We start from the raw sequence: 16642 nt of genomic DNA on the forward strand, positions 1-16642 counted from the left end.
AGACTCTTATTAATCTTCAAAGGCAAGTTACAATATGAGGGAAACCAGAATCATGTGACCAAAGTCAATGAAGTCACTGAGAGCTACACAAGAATAAAGGACACCAGTAAATGCTATAGCAGTTCAGCACAAGCCTTCAGAAATGTGAGTGATTACACAGATGACCATGTATGCTCTGCGGCTGTGGGAGGGTGGATGGGAATATATGCATGGAATAGTTGTAGGCATTTGTATATATGTATTTTATGTGCTGAAAATATATTCATATATTTAATAAGAGACACAATAAAATAGGAGACAAATGTAGAACAAAACTCAAATTCATAAAAATTCAGAATTATCTCAGGAACTCCCAAGACTATCGTTTAAGACACCTTTTTGACCTGGAACTCTTCCCAGAGGTAATTTTTCAGCCAAAGAATGAAAATAAATAAATAAAAATAGTAACACCCATGAAGAATGTATTTCTTAGAACAATCTACTCAAAGAGACCAAAGGGGCAACATTTGCCCAAAAGCAAAAACGTGAAGTCCAGGAGGAGTTGGGAAAGGAAGGAGGGGAATGCAGGGTGTGCTGACAAGAGTGAATCGGAGTTGTTGAATGGGAAATGAATTTGCTCTGTCACCTTCACGTAAAACTCAGTAAAATGTTCAAAAAAAAAACAAAACACAAAATTACAAAAAAAGAGGTTTGGGAGGTCAAAGTCACTTGGAGAAATGAGATCTGTAACGAGTGCGGTTTCTGCTCAGTTAATGTGCTCTTTGCCCTATCATACATTTTCTTTTTTGTTCGATTACATGTCCTCGTGTGTCACATCATTGGGTTTATGGTCCGGGGCAGAGGTGAGTCTGAATCATCCCTGTGTTGCCATTGCCTTGTCCGGTACTGGGTACACAGAAGCTGGCTAGATGAAATGAATAAATAAATTGAAGGCATGGCCCTGGCTCTAGGTCCAGAAACGGTGCATTCAGGAGTCTTGAAGGAAAATAATAAATGTTTGATGGAATTCTTTTTCACTCACCCATTGGCTAAAAATAGCTGAAGGTTGTTTTCATATCTGATCGTGCATAGCTCCAGTTGTGCTCTTATCTGACCTTGACCAATGTAGGGCATTTCATACAGCAGAGAAACAGCACATGGTTGTGAGAATAATGGATTCTGGCTAGAGAATAATGCTGTGTCTTAGTGATTCTGAGGAATTAAAGGAAACATCTTTTTGCCATTTTTCTACATATCTCAGCCAGAGAATGTGTTTTACAACCAACCAGTTGCTCTCTCATTGACAGGCTTCTGGCTCAGGCCAACCCCATGTTTGTCAGATTAGAATTGCACTCTTTAGGATTTTCAATGGCACCTCTGGGTGAAGTTAAACCTCCATCCTTTTTGTTAGCAGCCAAGCACATTCACTGTTTGTTCTATCAGGGGACTTCAGAGAATTCTTAGACACCTAATTTTTCTTTGTGTCTTCGATTGAAGTTTAAGAGAAAAAAGAGAGAAGCCCTGGGTCCTGAATCCATTTTGTTTCCTACTATAGAACTTGAGGCTGTAGAAAGCTTAGGGAGACTTCTCCTTGGTCAAGGCTGTCAAACATTTCAGCTTCAAATGTTGAAAGTCTTACAGTGTTGTGTGAAGGGGAATTAGAGTGAGGAAGACGCTGTTTCAGGTTCATTGACTCTAATAGTCCAGGGGTGGGGAACCATTTTTCTGCCCAAATTCATAACATCATTTGTAGGCCATGCACAATTATCAACTTAAAAATTAGCCTGCTGTATTTGGAGTCCTAGTGTGGTGCTGTGGGTTAATGCGTCAGACAGCAAAATCGCTTGAACTGCAAGGTAGGTGGTTCAAGCTCACCAGCTGCTCCTTGGAAACCCTATACAGGGTCGCTATTGATCAGAATCGACTCGATGGCACTTAACAACAACAACAACAACAATATTTGGTCAAGCATTTAATTAACTCACACCCAATGTGATGGCTGGAACTACAGTTGCCTGGGCAGGGCCACACCAAATGATTTTGAGGGCTTTATACAGCCTGCGGGCCAGACAAGCCCACCTCCATTCTAGTCAGTTGTATAAAATTTATTCAGTTCATTCATTCAAAAAATGAAGTCAGTTTAGTAGTTGTTTTTTAATGTCTGTGTTAAAAATTACTTCTTAGAATTAGAATTTAATAGTCAATTGATCAAAGTTATAATTTTTAGAACTAGATTTTTTTTTTTAAAAATCTGTTCTTTTTTATAAATTCAGGTAATTTTCACTTATTTATTATTATTGTTGTTGTTAGGTGCTGTTGAGTCTGCTCTGATTCAATGACCCTATAGGCACAATTTTAGGAAACACCTTTGGCTTCTAAGCCAGCCTCACAATTGTTATGTTTGAGCCACTTGTTGCAGCCACCGTGTCAGTTCATCTACTTGAAGGGCTTCCTTTTTCACTCTTACCCACCACGTTACCAAGCATAATGTCTGAAGACATGACACAAAGTCTTGCCATACTCGCTTCAAGGAGTATTCTTGCTATACTTCTTCCAAGGAGCTTCTAAGGAGAACCCCATAATTCAAATTTGGCAATTGTTCTTTGATCGTCCTTATTCATTGTCCAGATTTCACATGCATATGAGAAGACTGAAAATATATGATTTGGGATTTAGCAGATTACATTTCCTATAAAGATTAGTTGTTGTTAAGTACCTTAGAGTTGGTTCTGACTCATAGAGACCCTGTATACAGGGGTTTCCGAGGAGCAGCTGGTGAGTTTGAACTTCCATCACTGTGGTTCAAACCAACCTTGAGGTCCAGTGCTTATCCTACATCAGGACTTTTTGGGAATTTGAGTAATTACATTTTCTTAAATATTTTAGATTGCATTGATTAGCATACCTAGCTTTGTTGTTGTTGTTAAGTGTTGTGTAGTCTGTATAGGTTTTCCAGTGAGCACTTGGGGGGTTTGAACCACCAATATTGCAGCTCAAATTGACCATACAGTCCAGTGCATTATCCAGCAGCACTGTACCTAGCTAGTTACCACAAAAGGATCACCAGTAGCACAATGGGTAAAGCCCTCAGCTGTTAACCAGAAGGCCAGCGGTTTGAACTCGCCAGCAGCTCCATGGGAGGAGAGACTGGCAACCCATTCCAGTAAAGATTGCAGCTTTCTGCTTTGTCCTATAGGGTTTCTCAGTAGGGGTTGATTCTATGGCACCAACAACAGTTTTCTCAAGTTTTTCAGATACCCAACAGGCTAGACTTACTAGCTGAAAGAACATAATCCTTTTAAGTTCTTAAGCAGTTCTTTAAATCAAATAAAATGACCAAAGTCATAAATTATCTAAACCTTTTCATTGTTTTTGTAACCTTAATCCAGTTTTTATTATTTTTTTTATATTGAAAGTCTCTGATCAGAAATAAATACTGATTGAAAGTTGAAAATCCAGGGCTGTTTTGTCAGATCCTTGAATATGCATATATTCTTGTAAATGTTTGGCATAAACGTACAGTGTTGATGCCAGCAATCACCAAACTTCAATCATAAGCTTAACCTGTTGTTGTTAGGTGCTGTCAATTGGTTCTGACTCATAGTGACCCCATCTGTGTACAACAGAACGAAGCACGCCATCCTCACAACTATTAATGTTTGTGCTCATTACTACTGCCACAGTGTAGATCCATCTTGTTGGTGGTCTTCCACTTCTTTGCTGACCCTCCACTTCACCTACCATGATGTCTTTCTCCAGGCACTGGTTCCTCCTGATAACATGTCTGAAGTATGAGAGACAAAGTTTCACCATGTTGGCTTCCAATGAGCATTCTGGCTTCGCTTCTTCCAAGACAGATTTGTTTGTTCTGGCACTCTATGGTACTTTTAATACTTTTCTCCAACGTCATAACGTAAACACGTCAATTCTTCTATGATCTTCCTTATTCATTGTTCAACTGTCACATGAATATAAGGCAATTGCAAATGCCATGGCCAAACTTAATCTAAGTATTAATATTATGGTTTGTCTCAGCATCTATGTCATTTAATTTTTTTCTCAGATTTTAAAGTCACTTATTTCCAACTAAAGTTGTAGGTTTATCATCTCAGATGAGTAAGGGCCATCATATGTTGTTGGTTTTTTTCATCAGATTTTATCTCAGATGTAGGAATTGGGCCAACCATATTTCAGAATCCATGCTCCAGAGCCGCAGTTGTATATTCTGTGGTTGTTTCTGCTATACCATTGAGCCTTGCAGCTGGAATTTACTTTCACCACACAATAAACACACGCCCCTGGATATCTTTCAAGTTTAAATCTTAATCAGTTTTTGTAACCTCTTTCAACATTTATCACCTGATTTGGGTCAATGGACTTTTGTCCCCATCCTAGGTACCTAATTTCCTTTGCCACTTGACTGGATTCAGCTAATGTCCTTCCTGCTTGAGTGAATTCTGCATTCTTTCCACATTTTTTTCTGTCTGACTCTCAGCCACATGTCATTTTACAAACTAATTGTAATTCCCTGTTAGTTAGCACATGTATATCAAGTGATGAAAACTCATCAAACTAGTTTTGAGCAAAAGTTAGGGGTTTATTAGTTCTCACAACTGGGTCTCTCAGGGGTACTTGTGAGTTGGCGTCTGGCTGGACACAGGAGCTCATATGGTGACATCAGGACCCCCCAGTCCTCTCTTCTGGCTTCACTCTCAGGCAGGTGAGAATGAAGTGGCCCCTGGCAGCTCCAGGCCCTGGCTTAATCTGCCTGTGTTTGTTCCAGAGTATTTTCTTCTCTACATCTCTTGCATGGTCATTTAAGATAGGAGAGTGCTATTTTAGACAGAATTAAGGCGACTGTGACTATACTTCACCCTGGTTTCCCCACACCATCATATCCATAGCCTTTCAAGGAATCCCTGGCAAAGGTGAAACCTCATTCCATTCTTTGTAGCTCCAGACTACAATGCAAATCAATTCTGGCCAACTGTCTCTTAAGTGCTTTACCCCTTCCTGGATCTAGACAGAGACCCCACACTAGGCAGATTTAGGTTTAAATTCTGACTCTGTAATGTACTCGTTGTATGACCCTAGGAAAGTAACTTAACCTCGCTGAGCCTCAGTCTTGTCCTCTGTAAAGTGGGGGTACATAAGATTGGAAAGATGGAAAGACCAAGAGATCACCAGCTGACACAGTAGGTGACCATTTGACTGCTGCTTCTATGCTAGGCACTGTCTATGACTTTATATATTCGTTCATTCAATAAAGTAAGGGCTTGCTATGTGCCCGTTATCTTACTTCAAACCCAACTTATTGCTGCTGAGTTCATTCCGACTGATCGCTACCTTATAGAAGAGTAGAATTGCCACACAGGGGCTTTCCAAGTCTGTAAATCTTTATAGAAGCAGATGCTTTCACCTATAGAGCGACTGACTGGTGGGTTCAAACTGCCAATTTCGGTTAGCAGCTGAGTGCTATAACCACTATACAATCAGGGTTTCTTTGAAATTAAGTCTACTTAGCTCCATTTTGGAGTCCCTGGGTGGCACAGACTGTATGTGCTCCACTGCTACCTGAAAGGTTGATAGTTTGAACTCACCCAGAGGCACTGCGAAGACAAGCCTGGTGGTGCGTTTCTGAAAGGTCACAGCCTTGAAAACTGAATGCAGCTGTTTGGAGTCACCGTGAGTCAATATTGACTCACCAACAACAAGAAGGTGATAGAAGAGGCATCATATTCCATATTCCATTGTTAGAGTCACATGATCCTGGTGTGGCTCCATGGGATAGGCACTCAATCTCAAGGTCAGTTTGAATTGCAGGGTCGGTGGTTTGAACTCACCAACCACGCTCCTCAGAAACCCTATACAAGGTTGCTAGGAGTCAGAACCAATTTGACGACACTACACCTAACAACAACATCACCACAGAGTATCCCCTAGAACTAGTTTTCCTTTGACTATGTCTTGGAATTTGGTGGACCTAAACATAGTAGCTCATGACCATTTGTACCCTTGATTTTGAGGAAATAATGAGCTAGAACTTATGTCTAAATAGACTTGCTAGTATCACAAAAGACCCAGTGTCCTCTTGGTTTTCTAAGTCTGAGGACAGCTTCTTCACCTACACACAGACAGCTCTGGGGACATGGAGACAGCATTTGCTCTGCTTAGGTTTTCATCAGTCTCATTGCCCCTTAATCTTCACTGTTCGTTTGCCCCACATCTGCCCTCCAGAGGGTTAGGTTACTGTGGCTTATCCCTTTCTGGTCTGGCTCGATTACAAGGTCTTACTGTAAACTCAAAGTAAGCCCCACGATGCTGTGGTCACCAATGTAGAAAGAATTTTGTGTACATTAGTGGCCCAGACCCTTCTGGAATAGCATCCTGTTGCTGAAAGGTCAGTAGGGAAAGAACGTGTACTATTTCAAAGCAAAAAAAAATTGAAAACCTAGGACATCTGTTACTAGCGTTCCTTCTTCTACCCTACCAGCCTCATTCTCTCCTTTCTTCTTCAGTGGATTATAGGAAACTTTAGCTATATTAAATTCTCAACCCCAGAGAACAGATGCAGTTAAAGGGCTCATGGAATTTTCTTTTAACTAGGAGAACAAATTTGAGTCCTTTTACATCTGTTAAGCCACAGTTTCCTCTGCAGAATGTAGATAGCATCATCCACATGGTACTCATAAGGAAGCTGAGACACAGAAGTTGTGACCTATCAGAGAATAGAGAGGAGAAGAAGATGGGACTAGAATCCCTTACTGGTGGTGAAAGTAGAGTGATGGGAAGAGGTGGGCCTCAGATATTGCTGAACTTCCAACTCTGTCATGCCATTGCAGAGTGATGTTGAACAGCACTTTTCATGTCCCAAATTTCCTCATCATGCAGTTTGGGGGAGTGAATATGAACATTGGTGATAATGCGTGTAACTGCTGAGTAGTTGATTTGTACAGCAGCCATTGTTGTTGGGAAAGGCAGCTTGATCTAGACTAGAATGAAATGAGCACATGCTTTGAAATGAGAGAATTCTACACTGTAAACCCTGTCCCAGGGATGCTTGGAGGAGTGGAAAGAATAAAGTATTTAAAGTTACATGCAATGATGCCTGACTCAAAGAATTTAATCCTTATCAGGAGTGCTGGTGTGGTACTGTAGGACAAGTACTGGGCTACTAACTGCATGATCTGTGGTTCAAACCCACCAGAGGCTCCTCAGAAACCCTGTACAGGTTCACTATGAGTCGGAACTGACTCAACAGCACTTAACAACTACAAGCAAGAGTCTCTACATATATTATGAATATAGGATACACGTTTGTGGAGGAAATGACTAGGAAACTGCTTGAAAGAGTGTGTAGACAGGAATGCAGATGTGTAGGGCTATGAAGGAATTCAGAAGATCTGTTGGCACTAGAGCAGTCCGTGTTGGACTGGTAACTGCAAGGTCGGCAGTTCAAAGCCACCAGGTACTCCTCAGGAGAAGATAAGACTTTCTGTTCCAGTCAAGATTTATAGCATTGGAAATCTTACATAGGGTCACAATGGATCGGAATCAACTTGACGACCGTGGGTCCTTTGCATGGAAGAATTCAGAGTAGGGAAAGTTTCAGGTGGGCTGGAGAATTTGGAGATGGCTTTATTAAAGTAAGATTTAGAGCTAGACAAAAGCACTGGAATCACGTGAGTGAATTTGCTAAGGGTGCTGAGCTGAGGGACACTCTGGACCTTGTCAGTTATCCACAGTAAGCCCTATGTGTTCCTGCCTTTTCCTCTTTTATTTGGGAACCACCTCCATACATCTCTGCATGTGTGTTTAGGAAGCTGAACAGCAATGTTGAAGACCAGGGTGACGACAACAAGTTTCAGGAAGCCTTTGTCTTCCTGTCCGATCAGCAGGGCTCAGGATGTTAGGGACAGGCTTCTTAACAAGCTGGTGGAATGAATGGGAGCTTTTTTGGTTGGGTTGGGAGGTAGTGAGGGTACTTTGGTCTTTTGGAAATACTCAGGTTCCTGGCATTTCTTAGGCCTTTCCATGAGGCACCCTGTGGAGGCTTCAGTGGTAAAGGAACAGGGTTAAGCCCACAAGTTCATATCAGACAGATCAGGGTATCGATACTATTCCTACTTCTGATGGCTGTGTGACCTTGAATGGAGTGTCTTGTGTCCCAAGCCTCTGCTTCCTTCTGGGGAGGTGGGCCGAGCTGTCTTCTGATGTGTCCTGAGGACTGACTAATAGAAAGCTGTCCTGGGTCACAGTAAAGAGGGAAGTCTGAGTGCTTGGTCTGCCTGACCTTGTTCCAGACAGAGACATTTCACCTGTTGGTCCACCTGTGGAGAAGCTCATCTCTTTCCACTTGATTAACCAGAGCAGTGCAACAGTCATGTGTGTACTTACTTTATAGTCTACTCTACTTCTCACAAGGAACGCTGGTGCTGTACTGGGTTGAGTATTGGGCTGCTAAGCACAGGACTGGTGGTTCAAACCTACCAGCCATTCTGAGGGAGAAAGATGAGACTGTCTGCTCCCATAAAGATTTATGGTGTCAGAAACCTATGGAGAAACCGATGGAGCAGTCCTTTGGCCTATAGGGTCAGAATCAATGTGATGGCAGTGGAGTCTACTTCTGACTTTCATGAGTTTAAATCAGCAAGTATTTATTGTACGCCTGCTATAAATGTGCCTTGTCATGCCACAAACAAATGAGACAACGTAAAAGGATATAGAGTGAAAAGGATGCAGGCTGATGGGTAGTGGAGTCGGGGGAGGTTCACTGGAGAGTGTCCAGGGAAGGCCTTTCTGAAGAGTTGGTACCTCAGCTAAGATCTAAAAGAGGAGAAGGAGGCAATGACAGATGTCAGGTCGAGGTACAGCAAATGCAATGCCCTGAAGACATCTTGGCTTTGAAGGAGCAGAAGGTCCACACGACGAGTGCCTCGTGAGCAGTGAGGCAAGGGGACAGGACAGGACTGGAGACGGAGGCCCAATCAGTCAGCTTTGTGGGTCAATGCAAGAATTTGGATTTTAAGTCTTCGAGAAGCCCCTGAAGGATAAGAATAGCAGGAGAGAGACACGATCTGATACATGTTTGAGAAAGATTGTTCTGGCTGTGGGGAGAATGGATTTTTAGGGTGTAGAAAAGGAGCATGGAAACCCCTGGCCTATTTGCAGTCACCTGGGCAGAGTGGATAGCGACCGGAACAGGGCAGTAAAGGCAGAGAGAGATGTACATTTCGTACATTTTGCAAGTGGAGGTGACAGGAGCAGGTAATGGTGACCAGAGAGTAGGAGATTGTCAGAAGAAGACTCAAGAATCAGTGTGAGGAGATTTGACTTGAGCATCTGGGGAATGTGAGCTCAGTGTATTTTCGAGTTGAGATACAAAGAACTCTTATTTTAGATATAGCCTGAGATATTAATAGAGGGCTACTAACAGAGTTCACAGCTTTGTGCTGACTTCTGCAGCTTTCCTTCCTGTGACTTTTCATTCCAGGAGTGGCTTTCAGAGAGCTCATACGGCAGCTCGTCTTACATTCTGACCCCAAGGGTCTTGCTTTTGAATCTTTATTTTGGACCACTTTGAGCTATATAGGCTCTAAACCCACTGCTGTTCTGCAGCTAAACCCTGACAAGTAGCAATGGACCTCTATGAAGTTTCTCTGGCAAGGTTGAGGATGAGGTGGGAAGTGGGCAATGTCTTTAGCCACCAGAATTTGTTCAGAAAAAGTAAGTACCAGCCACTTGACCCAGCTGCTAATCACCCAAACAGCAAAGATGGGTGATTTCCTGGAAGACAGGCAACAGAGCTTTTTCTGGGGGTTTATGAGACAGGGGCTTTAGTGGACAATGCTCATCTGTCTGCGTTGTTAGCTGGAACAGTGTGTGGTTTCGGTGCTCAGGATGTGTTTGTCTTGGCAGCTGGGATGACAGCAGCTCCGTCAGCAGCGGGATCAGCGACACTATAGACAACCTCAGCACTGATGACATCAACACCAGCTCCTCCATCAGTTCCTATGCCAACACACCTGCCTCATCCCGCAAAAACTTGGATGTACAGGTAAGGAGCATGGGACCTTCCTAGGCAGAAGACCTGCGGCTAGGGGGCGAGGAGGGTATTTGGGGTGAACAGAATTCCCATATCAGTGAGATAAGGCCCAGCTTCCTGTTAGCTGTGCTCATAACTCCTGGACTCTGGCCTCTACCCCCAAGGAAAGCAGGCAGGCAGTGGGATGGTGGAAATGGGAATCGGAAGGTGTCACCATTTACTGCTGTGGCTTTGGTAAATCATTTTTTCTTTCTCAGTTTTATAATCTGTTTGTTTAAAATGGGCGGGAGGAGTTGGTGGTTTTCAGCCTGAGAGTATTTCGCCTCCTTGCCTTACTGGCAGTCTTGACCACAGGGAGCCACTGCTGTCCATGGGAGTGAGAGTAATGGGAGGTGGGAGTGGGGGCGGGGGAACAAAGGTTGAGAATCCTGGGCTGGACCACCACTGCCAGACCCTGAGTCCCATCCCATCAGTGTATCTTTTAGGTCCACAGAATTACTGTTCTGCTAAACTGAATTCCTTGTTAAAATGTAAAAAATGGGAAAGTCTATTTCACGTGTGTGTTTCTGGTTCGTCTTGAAAATCAGAAGCTGTTGCTGCCTTGACCCAATGCTCTCCATGAGGCAGCAATCAGCTGACGTCCAAGTACCTGCACCCTTTCAGCAGGGCCCAGATGCCCCTGTGTGTTACAATGACTACCAGCTCTTTAAAACACCTGACACTGGGATGCCCGAATTTTCAACCCCTGCTTTAAACTCTCAGATTTGGGGATTTTAACACATTGCCACCTGATATTTTCTGGCAGTTTCACGTTCACTGTGTGTTCCAGTTTTTCTGTGCTTGTTTGTTTGTATTTTACTTGCCTTCACAGTATTTCTCAGTAATTGGAAGGGGGGTGGTTTTGGAAGCCTCTTGTACTAGTGAGAAAGGAAGATATCATCCTCACAGTAAGGAACCCTGATGGCACAACAGTTAAGCACTCAACTGCTAATCAAATGGTTGGTGGTTCCAACCCACCCAGTAACTCTACAGGAGAAAGATCTGCTCCCATGAAGATTATAGCCTAGAAAACTGTGTGGGGGCACTTCTAGTCTGTCACACAGAGTCACCAGGAGTTGAAATCAGTTCAGCTGCACCTAACAATAACAACCAAGTAGCACCCTCACTACAAGTCTCCAATTTGTGACTGAAGGCCCATTTCCGTCACTGAGGCAAGTACGCTGGTCAGCCGAGGTGGCAGGTGGCACTGACCTGGGTGGGCTATAATGTTCTCCATGATTGCTTCCTCCCGCCGTAGGGCACTGAGTAGAACAGTCTCCGAGAGAGGGAGCTCAGGTCAGGCAGAACGGTCTACCACTGATCCTTACCTTTACCATCTCTGTTCATCTCTTCTTCCTTTCCCAGCTATTTTTCACTCTGTACAAACAGGAGCTGCTTTGGAAATGGCTTTGCTTCTAAAGGTATCTTTTCTTTGAGGCTAAGACTAAATAAAGGATGTGTCAGAGTGTGGGAGTCATTCTGTCCCATGGCAATGTGAACATTGACTGTCTGGTGAACTGTATTAGGTCGTGCCCCTGAGATTGCCTGTTATGTTTTCATTTTGGCCAGCATTTCTCTTTATTGTTGGGGTGAGGGTGGGGTTATGGTGGTTGTTCAGAATACTGAGCAACTGACTGGAAAGGGGCATGGAGCTTTGGAGGATTTGTTCATGTTTAGTTATATATGAGGGGTAGTTTTGTGGGTATGTTAATTTTATAAAATGTATTCAAGCTGTACATTTCAGATTTGTGTACTTTATTATATGAATGCTATTCCTCAATGAAATGTTTATAAAAAGAAAAAACAAAAACAAAGCCTGAGCCACTCTTCCTATTGTTGTTAAGTACTGTCAAGTTGGTTCTGGCTTATAGAGATGCTGTAGAAGGTTTCTGAGGCTGTAAATCTTTACAGGAATAGAAAGCCATCTTTTTCCAAGGTGCGGCTGGTAGATTCAAACTTCTGGCCTTGGGCAGTTCGCAGCTCAGTGTATAACTACTACACTACCAGGTCCCCATGAGCAATGTTTATTCTGTTATTAGACAATCTGGAAACACCCAGCCAGCCTAGTAGGACCCTTCCACCTCCACCACCTGTCAAGTCATCACAATAGCCACCATTTTCTTTACCTTATGGATGCTGTCTTTTTTTGTGTGTGTTCTGAGGAAACAGTACAATTAAGCTTCCAGGCTGTCCTTAGATACTGAGGTTGAAGGAATTCATCATTTGGACCTCAGGAAGCAGGCAGGTATTGGAGGACAAGGGACAGAGATTCAGAGTGCACTGAACCAAGTTTAGTGAGGTTTCTCTTGTTTATTTACAAGGTAGGAGGGTAGGGTGGAGGGTCAGAGAAAAAGAGGAAGACCTCCAGCGAGATGGATCGGCCAGGTGGCATCATTGATGGACTCGGGGGTGGCAGCGGTGGTGAGGTTGGCCCAGGATCGAACATTGTTTCGTTCTGCTGTGCATGGAGTCGCTATGAGTCGGTTCCGACTCGATGGCACCTGACAACAACAACAACAGCAGGCTTACTCTGATGTAACAGAGTGTTAAAAGAATCTCCTGGGTTTTGTTCCTTTCCATTCAGACAGCCCGAGTGGGCTGCTGTATTCCATATTGATTCAGGGTCAACATTTGTGATTCACAAATGATTTGGTCAAGTTCAAGTATGTCATGGTGTGGTGCTGTAGGATAAGCACTCTACCACAAGGTTGGTTTGGACCCAGAGGTCAGTGGTTCAAACTCAACAGTCACTCCTTGATAACCCTATACAGGGTCACTATGAGTCAGAACCAACTCAACAGCATTTAACAACAACAAAGTATGTCAAGGCCTCCGTTGCTCTTTGATTAGCTCTCTGCTAATTAAATGATGTAACAAACCTATCTTTTAATCAAGCTGAGAAGTTAATTTCGGGGGATGTGTCAGTTGTTTTTCCTGTCAAACGCTCTGAGTTTAAAATATTAAAATTGAATATTTCGAAAGTAGATCCTGGAACAAAATAAATGCAGACTTGGGCCAATAGTAACGAATCTTTTTCTCAGGATTTATTTCCTTGAGTGGATTTTTAGTGACGTCCCTTTGTTCCTGTCCAGAAAGGATCTCACTATATTTGAATCAGCATATTTTGCCACCTCTTGCCCTCCCTCTCTCAGATCTTCACTCGGAGGCACGCTAAGGACCATTACTCCTCTCAGAGTACATTAGGCGGGTGGAAGATGCATGTTGCCATCCTTTCCCACAAACTGCTCCTTCTGTGTTCTGTTCATTCGACTTCCTGTCACAGACAGGACGAATGGGCAGCAAGCTCTCTGTCAGGCAAGGCATGGAGAGGCAGGAAAAGATGGGTCAGCATGTCCATTGGGAAAACAGGCTGAGAATAGTTGCCTGCTTAGGTTTTCGTATTTGAGATGCCTCTAAGGAAGAGCTAAAAGGAAGTACATTTAAGGAACAGAGACATTATTGTCTGGAAAACCTCAGGAACAGCCTCATTTAGCTGACAGAAAGAAGTGACGGCAGGAACCGGAGGAGTGATCGTTTGAGATGGAAGTGCCCTTTGTGTGTGAGGGACTCCGTTTTCCTTGGGGACATTGAGGAGTACTGGGGGTGCCCAGATACCCAGCTATGGGGCTGTACACTTACTCTGCTCCTCAGCACACTGGGGAAAGAATCCCATACTTTAGGTCTGAGAACCTAACTCTTGACCAACTCTTCAGAAGAGCTGGTGAGTTTGGAGAAGGTGTGGACTTTGAAGTCAGAGGGTCATGGGCTGAGTGCCTCACTCTGCCACATTTTTGTATAAGCTTATCAGCCTCTCTGAGCTTTTGCCTCCTTATCCATAAACTGGGAGTAATGAGATCTTGAAGGGCGAGCATGACAGAGAACATGTTTCTCTCCGTGCCTGATACTTGGTGGTTGCTCGGAAGTTACCTTCTTTTCTTTCACTGCCCTGTCTGTCTGCCTCCCTTCTCTGTTCATCTCAATATCTGAAAGTTGAGTGTATCTATAATCTGTCTTATTTACATTTTCAAAGCAATCCACATTTTACAAGAGGGGAGCTTCAAAATGTTTGCACAAAAAATTCATTATCTTTTCATTTTTCCACAAAGTTTTTTGAAGCCCTCTTATACATTTAGGACCAAGTGTTAGTGACAAAGGACTTTGTAAAATACATCTCTCTCCTCAATATATTTGTGTCCCTGGTCATTCAATGTTTTTCTGTTCCATAGAAACCTCCATTTATTTTTAATAAAATACACTTTAATACTATGTCAGTTTATTTTCAGTTTCTGAAGGAAATAAAATCCTGAATGTTGTGGGAGACCTGTTTGTCTATGAGAGACCCTAGGCTTCTTGGGGTGTCTCTGCCAGTGTGGTCTTAATGTTGTTGTGAGTGCAGGAATAAGGTTTGACTGTGGCTGGGAAGGTGCACCCTTTCTGCCTACCCACTGTGCTGTTTGTGATTTAGGGAAAGTTACTTTTCCTCCTTAAGCCTGTAATTTCCAGTTCTATAACTTATGTCAGCTTGAGGACTTAGGTGCACCTAACCCAAGCCATGGTATTTTCAGTAACCTCATATGCATACGAAAGCTGGACAGTGAATAAGGAAGACTGTACAAGAATTGATCCTTTTGAGTTATGGTGTTAGAGGAGAATATTGAAAGTACCATGAGCTGCCAAAAGAACCAACAGATCTGTGTTGTAAGAACTGCAGCCAGAGTGCTCTTTGGAGGCCAGGATGGCCAAACTTCATCTCATACTTTGGACATACTGTCAGGAGGGACCAGACTCTGGAGAAGTATGTCATGTTTGGTAAGGTGAAGGGTCAGAGACAAAGAGGAAGACCCCCCAACGAGATGGATTGGCCAAGTGGCAGCATCAATGGGCTTAAGCGTGACAATTATGAGGATGGCCCAGGATGGGGCAGTGTTTCGTTCTGTTTTACATAGGATCATAGGGTGGCTATGAGTCGGTACCGGCTCAATGGCACCTATCAACAACAACAATTTATGGATAATAACCCAATCTCCGAGAATTCGATGAGATCATATATGTAAAGAGACTTTGAACAGAGTCTGACAAGAGAAGTGACAGGTGGTAGAATGCTGCTGACAGTGTTGATAACTATTTCTATTATTACTGGGACTCAAACTTCAGCTAATTGATCTGCAAGAAATATGGACATGAGAAAGACAGTGTGACTGACTTTTAGAAGTTTTGTGACCCAGAAATAGGAAAGAGAAGATCACCTTAATGCAAGATAAAGATGGGAGAAGTACTGAAGGAGGAGGACAATAGAATGCTGGGGATTTTCTGAGGTGGTGGTGATGGTGGGGGCAGTAAGGCCCACTGTTTGGCTCATTGAGTCCACTATCCACCTTTTCAGAAACCTATCTGTTAGTGTCCCTTTTTATACACTAGATTGTGGTGCTGTGGGTTAATGTGCCAGACTGCAAAGCCATTTGAACTGCAAGGTTGGCGGTTCAAGCTCACCAGCTGCTCCTCGAAAACTCTATACAGGGTCGCTATAGGTCAGAACTGACTCAACAGCACTTAGCAGCAACAACAGTGGTCTCAGAGGTTCAGCCAATTCCTCCAGAGTCACACACAGCAAATGAGTGGCCAAGCCCAGAACTTGAACTCAAAGCTGTTGGACTTCAAAGCCCCTGCTCTTTTCTGCACTTCATGCCAAGCTTTCCTCCCCTCACACCTCAGGTTCTACCCAGGTTCTGCCCTCTCTCTCACTCTCAGAAGATTGAACCCTCTGTCGTAAATGCTCCAGTCATCCAGGCCTTCTTGTATCTTCCCTCTCAGTTGATTTAAATGAATTTCCAAGTGATGGTGGTGGTGTGCTGTGGAGTCAGTTCAGACTCAAAATGACCCTATATAGCGTTTCTGAGGCTGTATTTACAGAAGCAGAATGCCTTCTCCCATGGGACAGCTGGTGGTTTCAAACTGCCAACTTTGTGGTTAGCAGCCTCACACTTAACCAAGGATGCCATTAGGGCTCCTTTGATTTCCAAGTAGGGGCAGTTTGTTTAAAGTCTTTTAAAAGGCGGTGGAAACAACTGGAAAAGGGAGGGAAGGGAGGTTGCAGCCCTGTGAGGCCCTTTTATTATAAACTCTGGGGACAGAGATTCTAGAGATTGTTCATTTTTTTAATCCTCAGAGGTGCTGCTACCACATGGCCTGGTACCTAGCTCAGAAAGGGTTTGCTAAGTAAATATGAACTTAAAGACAATAACTGCCCTAGGGTAAAGGCCCAGTTGTCCAGAGCAGAGCTGGCATGGCTATGGCTCAGGCCCAGGTTGTAGGGGGTTGAATGACTGTTCTTTCCAGAAGGGTAGAATCAGGCCAGGGCTTTGGGCCAGGGACATGTGTTGTCTTTCTTTACTATTGATGAATTGGGGTTCTAGAAGAGCCTGGGCTGGTGTCTGGCTCCCCCAAGGTTCGGGATAAGAAGCAACTAGGTCAGCTAATCATTATGAACAGAGACTCCATGGAGTGTGTTGTGTTAGGTGCTGCTGTGAATGCAGAACTATCTGATCCTTGGAGTTGTCCTTAGGAAAGGCAGCATGGCTT

General features: G+C 43.5%; 1 protein-coding gene across 2 annotated transcripts in view; it reads left to right on the top strand.

Moving 5' to 3' along the window:
• NAV2 (neuron navigator 2) overlaps positions 1 to 16642 on the top strand; it is a 499999-nt gene that overhangs the window by 407538 nt on the left and 75819 nt on the right. For both annotated transcript variants that reach the window (XM_006865814.1, XM_006865815.1), the window contains exon 12: positions 9898 to 10036. In XM_006865814.1, coding sequence (XP_006865876.1) covers positions 9898 to 10036 — 139 coding nt within the window. The remainder of the gene's footprint in view (positions 1 to 9897; positions 10037 to 16642) is intronic.

Source organism: Chrysochloris asiatica, unplaced genomic scaffold (assembly GCF_000296735.1).
Source record: "Chrysochloris asiatica unplaced genomic scaffold, ChrAsi1.0 scaffold00083, whole genome shotgun sequence".
Taxonomy (NCBI): domain Eukaryota; kingdom Metazoa; phylum Chordata; class Mammalia; order Afrosoricida; family Chrysochloridae; genus Chrysochloris; species Chrysochloris asiatica.